Source organism: Choristoneura fumiferana, chromosome 9 (assembly GCF_025370935.1).
Source record: "Choristoneura fumiferana chromosome 9, NRCan_CFum_1, whole genome shotgun sequence".
Lineage (NCBI taxonomy): Eukaryota > Metazoa > Arthropoda > Insecta > Lepidoptera > Tortricidae > Choristoneura > Choristoneura fumiferana.
Genome location: NC_133480.1, coordinates 9,782,781 through 9,797,218, shown reverse-complemented (window position 1 = coordinate 9,797,218; position 14,438 = coordinate 9,782,781). Strand labels below are relative to the sequence as shown.

The 14,438-nt window shown below is 40.2% G+C and overlaps 1 protein-coding gene across 1 annotated transcript in view; it reads left to right on the top strand.

Moving 5' to 3' along the window:
• The first annotated feature begins 4,443 nt into the window (after window positions 1-4,443).
• LOC141431189 (uncharacterized) overlaps window positions 4,444-14,438 on the top strand; it is a 30,345-nt gene continuing 20,350 nt past the window's right edge. Inside the window, exons 1-11 of the mRNA XM_074092247.1 lie at window positions 4,444-4,775; window positions 5,996-6,093; window positions 6,882-7,034; window positions 7,462-7,658; window positions 8,380-8,557; window positions 10,375-10,490; window positions 10,954-11,134; window positions 11,376-11,511; window positions 12,719-12,821; window positions 13,457-13,639; window positions 14,023-14,287. Coding sequence (XP_073948348.1) covers window positions 4,568-4,775; window positions 5,996-6,093; window positions 6,882-7,034; window positions 7,462-7,658; window positions 8,380-8,557; window positions 10,375-10,490; window positions 10,954-11,134; window positions 11,376-11,511; window positions 12,719-12,821; window positions 13,457-13,639; window positions 14,023-14,287 — 1,818 coding nt within the window. The 5' untranslated portion in view covers window positions 4,444-4,567. The remainder of the gene's footprint in view (window positions 4,776-5,995; window positions 6,094-6,881; window positions 7,035-7,461; window positions 7,659-8,379; window positions 8,558-10,374; window positions 10,491-10,953; window positions 11,135-11,375; window positions 11,512-12,718; window positions 12,822-13,456; window positions 13,640-14,022; window positions 14,288-14,438) is intronic.

The window sequence follows — 14,438 nt, the reverse complement described above, 5'->3', positions numbered from 1 at the left end:
GCTGGCTACTACGAAATTCGAAAATCGAAGTTATATCGTACCGTCGTCTCTCAACCTCGTTTTAAGTACTATTAGTGTTAATGGGACAGCAACATACGAAGTTCGAATTTTGCACTTCATAGTATAGGGCCAGCGGGCTACTACGAAACTCGAAACTCGAAGTTCGTGTCGTGCGGTCCCTCTGACACTTATACTATTTAATACGAGAGCGAGAGGGACGGTACGATACGAACTTCGAGTTTCCAGTTTTGTAGTAGCCCGGCAGGCCCTAAATCGCAGCAATTTATTGTCTACGCCGTGGCCAGCCCCTTACATCGCTGCTGACGTTAACCGCGTCACCGTAAGCCGATCAAGGCAGAAAATATATGTTAAATATTGCGATGATTTTTCCATTGATTATTGTGCATCTGAGCGGTCATTTGCATTTGAAAACCTACGAACGCTTCCTAAGTGTGTCGATAATAGTCGATATTAATAAGTTAACAATTCTTAAGTATATCTGGCTCTTATCTGGCTAGTGCCTTTGTTGTACCATCAGTGGTTGTACCCATTTAAATTATTGAATAATATAAGTTTCTGTTTTAAGTTAAATTTTTAATACAAGCTTTTTTTGGTGACTGTACTTTTTGTTGAACTGTAATTTCATTGTCATTTAACTTCCATGTAGGTAGGTTTACTACTAATTTGAATTCAATCCGACCACCGGAAGTGGAACCTGCAAAATTTGACCCAAACAAAAAAAACAACAACTTCCTTCAAATTGTCTGTTTCCTAAATAAAAGCTAAGCATATCACTCAATCAATTATTTGATTTATTTTTTGTAGATTGCACTTTTTAAGTATAGATTGCAATTTTTGAAGATTGCACTTTTGTCCTATCGACTCTCAAGCAGAGGATCGTGGGTTCAAACCCCGGCTCGCACCTCTGATTTTTTCGAAATTCATGTGCGGAATTACATTTGAAATTTACCACGGCTTTGCGGTGAAGGAAACATCGTGAGGAAACCTACACAAATCTGCGAAGTAATTCAATGGTGTGTGTAAAGTTCTCAATCCGCACTGGGCCCGCGTAGGAACTACGGCCCAAGCCCTCTCATTCTGAGAGAAGGCCTGTGCCCAGCAGTGGTACATATATAGGCTGGGATGATGATAATGATGATGATATTTTTTTATTATCTGTAGGTACAAACTAACTCAATACGACGATTACGAGTTTGTCAAATTCGATTTCTAGCGTAGGATTAGGTAGAGATACTTGATGTTAGTTAAAATCGTTCCATTAACCTATAACCCGATTATTATTAATTATTATTAATTATTATTATTAACCTATATTCGATATTGTTTGGTCTTCATTTATCACTTCGGCATTGTATTGCACCCGGGACCAAAATCTTACTCTACATTTTTTTATAAGTAACTGGTTTGCAGCTCTTTACGAATAAGGGTGAGGCTACAGTAGGTACAGAGATCTCTCTCCAGCCAGATGTTTTGCTTGGGGACCGAAGTCCGAAGGACGAGCGTTGGAAGTTGTATAGATGTGTTCGAGTTGTGGAACTTCGATTGCGTATGCAGAATTTGGAGTTCCTATATTTGCTCGCTAGATGGCGCTAAGGGTAGCTACAGTTACATTTTACAAATGAATTTAATGAAACCCAAAGGGGCATTTCATGCCAAATGCGACGCGACACATTTCATCATTAAGAGAATATTGTGAGAGAATACACGAATACTTATATAATTATGTTATACACCTACTTAATTCGAATGAGTTCTTTCTTATTCGTTGACATATGCGGCGTCAAGTCCCGTTCTGAGTGGCCGGCAGTTATAATAATGTACCTACTCTGTGCCTACCAGCCTGTACCGGGTGGGTGGGTCCTGTAACAGAAGCAAAAAATTAAAACCCAGGTTCTGCTACTTAAATGGAAATACTTTAGTTCTGCAACATTCAAAAATTAAGAAATTTTATCATTATGTTTATTCCAAACAAATTAAATGGTTTTCTATGGTAGGTATGTAGGTACTTACGGTATCCAATAACCTAAATGACATCGCCTGTCACGTAACAAAATGACGGATTTCGCAATACATTGCTTGTCCAATTAAACTTTAAACTATAATAAAAATCATAATACAATTAAGTTATTTTCAAAAGTTGTAGTTGTTGTTGTAAAGTTGTGTCTGTTGTATTTCGGCGTGGAGAGTAAGACAGCCGGTGAAATTACTGGCACTTGAGGTACCCCATCTTAGGCCTCTAGGTTGGCAGCATCTGCAATACCCCTGGTGTTGCAGATGTTTATGGGCGGTGGTGATCTCTAACCATCAGGAGACCCACGCTTGTTCGTTTGCCATCCAGTTTAAAAAACATACATTAACTCAAGATGAAGAGTGGAAGCTGTGGTTTAATTTTTTACTCCTGTTACAGGGCCCACCTTGTATATACATACCTACTCCATTTATTTTTCATTTGAAACTAAACGGTAAAATTTGCACACGTTATTGAATGAAATAACGAAACTATTTAAAATTGTGTTAACTTCTATAATAAAAACATAATAAATCCCGCTAATAAATGTACCTACATGTAGGTATCTTTAGTCCATTTGTGTTCGAAATACCGAGAAACGTGTGTTACAATTTGACCGTTAATTCAAACCAAAAATTAAACGCAGTAAAAATTGTTCAAATAAGAGCTACCGTTTTCGCGCTCACCAGTTGGCGCCACTGTAGACAAAGGTCCTGCCTGAAGTATAGTAGCACAATACACACAACTAAGTTTGTTACGTATATTGTGATAGTTGTTAGTTTGTTATTATGGCCGTAAAAACAAAATTTAAAACCGTACCATGAAAATATCGAGCATGCCATTGTTGCTGTTGCGTGGTCCCGTTTTGTTCGAAAACAAACCGGCCAAGAGCCTGTCGGACACGCCCAAAATAGGGTTCCGTAACCATTACGAAAAAAATAAGTAATATTTTTCTAAGGATTTCGTATTTTATACGGAATATTCCAAGTTTAGGTATATTTTATACCTTAGACTGCTATTTAAGAGTAAAACTACTAATCATTCTCAAGCAAAGTTAGCCGTTATAGTTTTCCTTGAAAGTTTGATATACTAACTACCATCCTGAATTTTTTCGAATTTTTCCACCCCCTGGTTTAGATTTTAGAGGGGCGGGGGACGCTCGATTTTAATGAAAATTTGCACTTTAATGAATCGAAAAATCGTCTTAGCAAACCCCTAATGGTTTTAAAAGACCTATCAAACGATACCCCACACTATAGGGTTGGATGAGAAAAAAAAATCAGCCCCGCTACGTCTATGGGAAGTACACTAAAAAAAATTTTTTTTATTTTTTATTGTACCATTTTGTCGGCTTAGTTTACATATATATCCGTGCAAAATTACAGCTTTCTAGCATTGATAGTTCCTGAGCAAAACCGCGGACGAACGGACATAGACAGACATGGCGAAACTATTCGATAAGGGTTCCGTTTTTGCCATTTTGGCTCCGGAACCCTAAATAGGGAGACCAAAAGTTTCCGAAAGACAAAACTGTCTCAAAACACAGACATTCATTGTCCCGTAACGCATATTTGCCATAATTAGTTTCAGGTAGGTATTGCAAAATATTCACAATATATATTCTAATTATAAATAAACCCGGGTAGCTCATCCAAAAACAGTGAAATTTGACATTTCGGAGACCTCTCGCTACACTAGCGCCTCTAGCGGCGAATTCATACGCGATTGCCCCTTGATAGCCCTCATTCCGAGAGGATCACAGACTACTCAGAGAATGGAGAGGATCAAGCGGCTTGACTTCAAGATCGTGGAAAAAAATAACAACAGTCATACTTATTTATACAAAGGCTTATAATATCTGCGTACAATTATGCTTGAGGTTGTTCTTCTTCCATTTTTTTTTTGTAAGTAACTATGATTTACTGGACTTACTGCTGGATTGCTCAAGCAGGCTCATGTGTCTCGTAAAAATTGTACCAGTACCACATAATAAGCCTTTGTATTCATATGACTGCAGGGCTACTACGAAACTCAAAACTCGAAGTCGAGTGACACATACTATTTAACACGAGAGCGAGAGAGACAGCACGACACGAACTTCGAGTTCCAAGTTTCGTAGTAGCAGCAGCAGCAGTAGTAGCAGTTGTACTTGTATGCGCCGTGTATACTTAGTGGTGAGCTAGTAATGAGCGATTAAACCAACTAATTTTGTCAAATATTATTATTTTTATTTACTTACGCCATCTATTATCGAATAGCATAACCCAATTCAGAGCCATCTATTGTTCACGACTTTAAACTAAAAATTGTTCCAGACACGTTTTAAAACGTTACAAATATACGTTTTCTTCACTAGTAACCCCACGAAGGACATTGACTTGACAGTTCAGATATTCCATATTCAAAATCAAAAACTTAACGGCATTTTTACCGGGCTGTCGCGATTGCCAATAATGGCAAGAGTTTATTACACTCTCAAAACAAACATTCAAAACAATGCATGTGATTTAAATAAATAATTTCGGATAAGAACGAAACATGGAACCTTCGAAGGAAGCGATTGCTGTTCGCATTGCACGGCTGAACCGCCAGATTTTAGGCAAAGTGACTGCGGGAACAAGTACATTTAGTAAAAGGACAATAGAACGTGAAGCTTTGCTGGACGCCCTCACAGTTTTGTATGATGAGTGCAATGATGATCCCATCAAAAAGAGCGATGAGCTGGTGCGCAGCTTTGTGGACAAATGTGAGCCCTTTTTTGTTCAATTATATTAACCACCTGCTCGTAATATCGGCAGCTGCTAGTTTATTTTTAGATACATTCTTTGCACTCCTATGAATGTTTAACCATGTTGCTGAACTATAAACTGATAAGGACATTTATTCTTTTATAACTATTCGAATGCTAATAGAATTCGTTAACTACGTCATCTCAGTAAACATCCCTTGAGCCATTCAGTTTTATTATTAACATTTTTTTTATGTACATAGTTAAAGTTCATTAGTTTGTAATATACTAAATTAAAAGAAAATCATGTCTTCATTTGCTGTACAGCATCATCATTAGAGTAACAGGTTATCTCACAACTATTGCAAAGCCAAATTGTGTTCTATTGCAAAGTCATTACAGTTGTCAGGTATTATTATTTGTTTTAACTTCTGATAGGATAGCTCAGGACACCAAAGCCATGCCACAACAAAATGAACAATACTTGCATGCAGCTTATTTATAAGTAATTCCTCTCATGATACCCTCTCTTAGTTCTAGCATCCATACTATACTAACAATATAAATGTGAAAGTGTGTCTCTCTGTCTGGTACCTTTTCATGCTTAACTGCTGAAGTGATTTAGATGAAATTTGGTAAGGAGATAATTTAAAACCCAGGGAAGGATAGGATAATTTTTATCCTGGGAAATTACATAGTTTCTGCAGGATTGTGATAAATGAATTCTTCACAGATGGAGTTGCGGGCAACAGCTAGTACTTTATAAAATAGATATCAATTTTAAGAATAAAAACAATTTGTTTATCACATAGTAATGTGACATAAAATAAGAAATTTAAAATGTAGAAATTATTTACTAAGGGGCTGTTTCACCATCCATTGATTACTGTTAACTGACGGTTAAATGTGATGCCGTCTCTGTCTATTTGAACAAAACAAATAGAGACGGCATCACATTTAACCGTCAGTTAACACTAACCAATGGATGGTGAAACAGCCCCTAAATCTGACTGGCTTGGGTTACTACACATTAAAATATGCCTAAAACATGAGTGGGGGGTACATACTACAAACATCAATCACCTTGAAAAATATGTAAAAGCAATCACATTATTTTGATCTTAATTTTTGCTACTTTATTGCTATAATGCCATACAGTAAAATATTAGATTATTTTTAATCAATTACCTAGTTTGAATTTTAAAAGAGCTATAATGTTTATAAAATATTTTTTTCAGATCGTAGTACTGTGGCTGAATTGCGAAGAATCAGAGTTTGCATTTCAGACTTTGAGATCATCCAAACTATAGGCAGAGGACAGTTTGGAGATGTTCATGTAAGTTTACATGTTTGTGTTACTTCTGAAGTCTGAACACACATTTACATGAATGCCTAAAATATGCTTAATGACTGGTCCTTATTCAGCTTAGTTCCAAATGGACGTAATCCATCACTGGAAGTAAGAGCTTTACCATTTTTTTACTATAGTGATTTTCTTAACTGACTATACTTGTGTGTACATGTATGTAATTGCAAATACAGAGCTCTTTATTGAACACCACTTAGTATAGTTAGTAATAATTATAGAAAACAGTTACACAGGGAAAATTTTACAAGCTAAGCAATATAAGGCCTCATTACTTTAACCTCGTAAGGCCCCATGTGCTTCACAAAGTACATTACTGCGGAATCTACTTGGTGAAGTACAAATTTTTCAATGAAATATTAACTTTAAATTTATGTAAGTACAATACAATACAATACAAATACAAAGACTCTTAATTGTACACCAGAAATAGTAAGCGATACAGAAAACAGATACACAGAGAAAAAAATACAAGGTAAGCAATAGGCGGCCTTATCAAAATCACAAAACTTAGAATTCTCGCCTCGGTCTGTAGAACTATGTATGATAAAAAAAGTCAGGACTTACGAGGATAAAGATATATCTTTGAGGCAACATTTTTCCATATAATAAATAAAATAAAAGTGTAACTAATATATTTAATATAGATCTAGAGTCTAGATTCTAGATCCTGAAATAAATGTTTAATTATTATTATAATTATTACAGTTTTTTTTATTATTAAAAATATAGAACTCGCACTTCTGTTGTCCTTCCAGATGGTGCGTGAGAAAGAAACATGTGATGTGTATGCGCTGAAATGTGTACGCAAGGAGCTAGCTCGGCGGCGCCCGGGCTCCGCCGAAGACGAGCGCGAGGTTCTCACCTCCTCCACTGGACCCTGGACCCCCAAGCTGCAGTATGCCTTCCAGGTATGTTAGATGCACGTAGGACCTTTTTACTAAGGCCACATGACGTGCTACCACTGTCTTTTGCAATCCCTTTGGTGATTTGTCTGCTAAGGGTTGCCATTTCAGCTTGACGCATTGTAGACAAGTTATTGCTGCTAACTTTAAGGAACCCACTATAGGATTAAACATATTATAAATTTAATCAATTGATGCCATAGTGGTTTCTTGTCTAATTCTGATGTAGCCATTTAATGAAAGGGTTCAACTTAAGAGTTTTGTACTAATCACATTACTTAGATGCTACTGTTTTTGGCCTTATAATAAAGTACCATTGGTGTGGGTAGCCCAAATCAGATTAACTTGGAGATCCTTAGGAAAGCTTCCACTGGTGGACGTCGGGCTGCTATGTTGATGATTGGACAATTTGTGAGGAGTGTGATATGTTCAGGACAACAGCAACCTGTACCTGGTGATGGAGCTGTGCTCGGGCGGGGACCTGGCGGGGCTCGTCGGGCGCCGGCACCACCCGCTGTCGGAGCGCGCGGCCGCGTTCTACGTGGCGTCGGTCGCGCATGCGCTCAAGGCGCTCCACCAGCTAGGCTTCGTGCACCGCGACCTCAAACCGCACAACATACTCTTGGACAGGTGACTTGCTCTTGTTGATAATAATAATTTATTGAATCAAGCGTTGCTTTGCGGAGGTTAACTAACTCACCCGCGACCTTATGATGAACTACTTCTTTGCAACAAATGTGTGTTCATGCAGATCCTCCACCTCCACATTGTATGAACACACACAAATCTCACCAACTCAACTAACACCACTACCACACTACTGACGCGTTTCGAATTCAAGCAGAATTCATCCTCAGAGCAAAACAACTGTTCACCATGCTACCAGATGTTAGACTCAACACATGGTGACAGATGTGGTAGTGTAACATCTGGTAGCATGGTGATCGGTTATATTGTTGTATTGAGGATGAACTCTGGTTGAGTTTGTACTCTTACTTAAAAAATTATACAAAGCGGAGCGGGAAAGCGGAGTGAGGAAGAAGAGCGGGGAAGCGGGGCAAAGCAACGAGCGCAAGCGGGGAAGCTCCGCGAATGGAAAAACAGTCCGCAACTCTGCTCGGCATTACTTTCTCGCTCTGCTCTGCTATCTATCTCCTCGCCTATGGACAGAAACAGTCTGCAACTCCGCTCCACATTACCTCCTCGCTCCGCTGCCGCGTTCCGCACCAGTGGACAGGCAGCTTTATCCCGTTGGTGGTAATTTCGTCGTTTCGTTTTTTTCAAAGAATATTACAATCTGTTAAATACAAAATGCGGAGCCCCGGACGCTTAACTTTAGCCTCCCTTACAGATGCGGGCACGTGAAGTTGGCAGACTTCGGGTCGGTGGCGCGGCTGTCGTCCGGCGAGGCGGCGCCGGCGCCGGCCACGGCGGACTACGTGGCGCCCGAGCTGCTGGCGGCCGCCGCGTGCGCTGCAAGACACGCCGTCTGTCTCGAGTGCTGTCGCGGCGTTGTGCACACCGCTGTTGTGGGTTCGCTTGGGCTTGCCGTTCTTTTGATTGTCCGAAGGTTTAAGTAGATCACGTACCATTGAGTCTTCTAATAACGCTGGCATAGTCGCACAGGTACATAAGCCTCGAACTCGCACTCTCGAACGAAATTCGACCTCCCCAGCACTAGCACAAGGTCGTGGGTTCGAACTCAGATTTGCACCTCTGATTTATGGGACGTATTTGCGAAATCACAACTGAAATTTACGTTTCCAATCGAACTAAGCCCGCTTGGGAAATACAACACAAGCCCTCTTAGTTAGGCGTAAACTGCCTAAAATCGGCGAAGTCTTGTGGGACGGATCCGCCTCTTCACTAGAGTGTAGCTAAATAAAAACATATATAGTACATTTAATTCTCCAATCTCTTGTTTAAATACACGAGTTTATTAGAAATAAAGAAATACATTTATTTATTGATTAAGCGTCAAAAAGTGTCTATGTACATACCACCATCCTTATCAAAATGTTATACAGCAATTTTGCACAAAACCTAACTCCATTGAAGGATTAATATAAATTAAAATATATCAACATCAATAGAAGCCGTTTGTGAAGTCGGTTTTTGAACCAATCATAAATTAATAAACTAATTTACCTCTAGCTATAGAAACCTGGACATATCAAAAGAGTACTGCGATGTGGATTAACCTGTAGCAGTAGAAACACTGACAGCACGCAAGCGTATTTTCTTACAATATTTTCTGTAGTTTAGTGAATGGGAATGGCAAATGCATGATTTTAAATGAAAACTCTATTCTTGTACTTTTAGTAGAACCTTTTGACTGTCTCAATGGAATGGATTGTAAATTGTAATGAAGAAATTTAGTGACTAACAAACGGATTGTTATTTGGAAAATCCGCTTTGCGGTGCTGGTGTGTTTACTAATTCGGTTTGTTATATTTAAGTTAAATATTTTCTATCAAAACCTGACAGACATTTGTATTAGGTATATGAGGTCTTACATGATTCCTGTGTATTTGATTGTTACTCCTTCAAGCCCCAAGGGGCTCGGCGATTTGAGGGAAAATCGTAATAAATGGAAACCAGGAATAACACAACCCAACTTCCGATACTCCAGCATAATTATGTAAAATACCGAAATATCAAATTTTTCATAAAAAGTAAAGGAAGACCTTAATGTTAGTTTTGGGAATTTCCATAGGAATTTAGTCACATTTCGGATTATCAATTTGGTTGCCGAATTGAATGGTTCACGCGAGCGAACTAATGAATTCTTATACAAGTTGAATTCCTGGTGGTCTTTTTTTGAATACCTATAGTGCCATCCACGAAGACGCGTGATTTTGACAAAATTAGACATTAATGACATTGTAATAAAAACCACGGCACGCGTCATCGTGAATGACTCTACCTATACTCGTACAGCGCAAACAGGGATTGTTGAACCACTTACCACTGTTCGTAATTTGGCTGTGTGCTATTCTGGTTTATTAAATGACAATATGTGACAATCCGTAGCAAAAGGAAGGACCCTTTTGCTACGGATTGTCATGTCACATATTGACCAGAGTATGTCTAACTTAGTTAAATTATGAATGGCGGCGAGTGGCTCAACAATCCCGGTTCGCGACGGTACATGCTCCTCAATCCGATATTTTGTCAATATTGAATTATTTTTTTAATAACACATTCCAGTTGGAGACGTAACTTATCAAAACCAGATCGTTATTCCACAAAATATCTGCCTTATTTTAGTCCAAGATAAATATATAAATAAATAAAATATATAATAATATAAAGTCGTAGTTGTTAATACATAATTTGTGTACAGTCGGCGTGTGACTATTGGTCGCTGGGCGTGATCGCTTTCGAGCTTGTGACGCTGCGGCGGCCGTTCTCCAGTGGCGACGGGGACTCTGTCGCGCAGGTGCTCAGCAACATACAGAAGTGAGTGACATACTAGCTACTGAACATTTTTGTTTATATTCTTATATTTAACAAGACTATGGGTTTAACTTTCCACTTAATAAATTTTAACATAACGGGTACGAAACACTGTTAATATGCACTTTGGTGACTGGAGATAAACAGCGTATAATATTTAAAATCTTTGAAAAACTCAGAGCGACGATAAAAGTGTATTTGGCCCGAGAGTGCGGGTGTGCAACGGGAGTGCGGGTAATAGATGTGGATATGGCTACAAGCTACGCTAAAAAGTTGATTGACCCATATTGTGCATGCGTTAAGCCCCATTTAGACTATGCAAGAACTTGCATGCAAGTTTCACTACATTGCGGTATTTGGTTGATAGCAGAATTCATTGTCCCTCAACAGTCTAAGATGTAATTCATCTTACATGCAAGTTCTTGCATGGCCTAAATGGGGCTTAATACGATGTATTGTGGTCCAGATACGAGCGGTCGGAGCACGCGGAGCCTCCGTTCGAGGCGCCGCCGGACGGCCCGTCGGACGACTGGCGCGCGCTGGTGCGTGGCCTGCTGCGGGTACAGCCCTCGCGTCGGTTCAACTATTTGGACACGCTGCAGCACGCCTCGCTCGCGCATCTCTCCGTGCACTCCATACGAGATCAGGTACATTATTAGCTTACCATATGGTTTACCTTTAAAGCGTATTTTTTTTTTATACTATTATATTTACGTATTTATAATATTTGTAGGGTTTATTGTTCGGTTGGCGAGTATATTTATTGCGCCATCCCTCTTCAAAGTGTCGCTTGAGAAAGAGACGGCGGGCTTAAACCGCGCGGTTAATCGCTTAGTGCGTACGTGGCCTAAGCTAGATATGGCGTGTAATGTATAAGTATTTATGCAGCCGCCGCCGTGGGTGCCGCTGACGCGCGGGCCGGAGGACGCGTCGCACTTCGCGCCGCCGCCGCGCTCGCCGCCGCCGCCCGACGCCGCGCCCTTCCGCGCGCGCCCGCCCTTCGCCGGACAGCTGCCCTTCATCGGTAACTGCCTCTTTATTAGCTCCGTTGGATCTTGTTTAGCCGGAGACATTGTTCATTTATCTAACTTCTTTATCTTTACTTATTTTTTTAATAAATCAAATAATAGAAATAATAGAAATCAAATAATAAATAGTCCGCGCGGCGGTTGAAGATGGCTCAGGGAAACTGGTGCGGGTAAATGGCGCATGGGTACAGTCAACGTCATAAATAAGTGATCATTTCTGTACCTTGTCGCTTACAGTCGTTACACAATTTGGTATGGCTTTTCAAACATGAGGTTAAAGTGACAAGCTACAAAAGCGATCACTTATTTATGACGTTGAAGAGAATTAAAGAACATAATAAAAATTTAGGGATGTGTAATTTAAAAACATAATATAATAATGACATTTAATTTTATAAGCGGGTAAAAATTAGCCATTTGGCAGTGTTGGTATTCCTTCCATTACATCATCTTGCGATATTGAAGAAGATTTTTTTTGCAATTAGGTGTAAATGTTAAATAGGTGCTGCCAAATTTTCCTCTAATGATAACGTGGTGGCTGCTGTTGTATTTTTTACCTCCTTTAATTAACCCACAATTTCAGTTGTTTCCTTTTCTGGCTTGCCTGGTTAAAACTTTATTTTTCGTCATTTTTTTCCACTACGACGTAATGAAAATAGAATTAATTAAACAATCTGTGCGCGACAGTACGTAAGGGAACACGAGACGTATGAACGGAGCGCGGGCGGTGGAGAGCGACTGATCAACCAATAACACGTTGGCGTCGACACACACCCGCCCTTCACTCCTCTGCCCCCGCCAAATAGACCGAAGAAATGTCTACTGCGCATGCCCCTTCTATTTTCCCGAGCCATCTTAAACCGCCGCGCGGACTATAACTGAGTAAATTCATTATCGTCAAACCTTTTTTTTTCTTTTCATTTTCTAATTAAAATCACTAATAGAATAAAAGAAAAGCGTTCGCGGGTTATTTCCATAGAACAACCGTACAACTTGCGTACGTATCACGTATACGATAAACGCGCGTTTAAAAAACGCGAGTGTCCGAAAGACTTCAACGAATATATTTTTTATACGTTTATTCTTAGATAAATGAATTCGATTATTTCAAAGACACATTCTGTCCTAACTTCAATAGGAACTATAAGAGATTTAGTCCAATCTCCCTTTTTACAAGATGGTATAACTTTTTTAACACACCAGGATATTCTTACGTGGCACCCGATGATAAAGACGACAGCGGCAGCTCCATGGGTTTCAGCACATCATCACACGATTCGACAGCCATAGACTTAGCCACATTCAAGTAAGTCAATGTTATATCTTTCACTCGCACTGTTTTTTAGTAATGCTTGGAAGTGTACAAAACATCGGAGCGCCTAAGCAAACTTTGGAGGTCTTTCAACTTTTAAGTTTTAGCGGTAAATACTTTGTTTGGAAGGAGTAAAGAGGCACAGACTGATTGCCTTGTATAGCGAACGCCCTAGGTTTCGGACAGAACATCAGCACTGCCGGTTACTGCAGTATATGCTGAGTTAGCGCCTATTCTGGACATTGTCGCATGGCTCTCAATTGAAATAAAAACAAATGAACTTTATTTATATATATGGTGCTAGTTTTAAGTTTGTTTATGAACTCGACTGTATGCTGTTGTAATTAAAGATTCTATCGATCTATCTATCCAAGGGCCGCTATATACACTCGGAATTCCGTTTCTCGGAATTCGGGATTTCAAACGCAGTAAATCCATACAAATCTATGGACCTACCACATACGGACAGTAGTTTTCCGTTAGAACTTTTCTCTGATTCGGAATTCCGCACGGTGGCCTGTGCGTTCAGAATTGAAATAAACGTATACGAGTGTGATGTATTTACGAAATCCCGAATCGGAATTTCGAATCTAAATTTCGAAACCGAATTTCGAGTGTGGTTCGATCAGGTCCGCAGAAAAGCTGGCAGCGACACGGGCGCGCGAGATCTTGTCGCTGCAAGGCAAGCTGGCGGCGGCGGAGGCGGCGGCAGGCGCGGCGGCCGAGCGCGCGCGCCGCGCCGCCGACGACGACGCCGAGCGCACGCGCGCGCGCCTCCAGGCGGAGATCACGGCGCTCAGTCTGCAGAACAAGTTTGTGAACACGACTTTAGGCTCCGTTTCTCTAGCAATTTTCACCCCAGCTGATACGATCGTGCGGGTTAATTACATTTGAATTTAAATTTTATATAGATTGTACATAAGGTTCCTTTGTCGTGACTCGTTTCATACTCGGCTGGGTTCGAAAGGGCTAGCCTCGTTCCGCCGAGCCGTTTCCTCTAGAGCTGCGCAGCTTTACGCAGCCTTAACCTTGAAGAAACATTATTGGAGCAGTTTGTCGTAAAGCACAATGACAGCTTGATTAACATAGTTTCGTTACGAGGTTAAGTATTGTGTGATCCTGTCAGCCAATCTTAGGATATTTTGTCAGTCAATTTTCCATCATTAAATGATAACCCGCGATACACTTCCAACAGACGCCTGGAACGTCAAATCGAGATAGAGAAAGAGGAACGCATGGCGCTAGAACGCACCAACCAAGAACTAATGTCAGCTGCCTCGGAACGCAACAGTTCGGAGTTGCGAGTCGCGCAGCAGCAAGCGAGCGAGCTGGCGTGCGAGCGGGACAGCCTGCGCAACGGCATAGCGCGCCTCGAGGCGAGAGTGAGCGAGATGCAATCTGAGTGCGCGCGGGCCATCGCTGACGCGGACTCTGCGAGAGCGCAACATAAACACTATAAGGTTTGTGCTCTAATATTACGAAACATTCGATAATTTATGCTTCAGAATCATATAGATTGTAAGTAGCTTTCAAAACACAAATATGTTTATAAATATTCAAATTTATTGGTTTTTGAATATAGGAAAGGCACTCGAGCACACCTTTAATCAT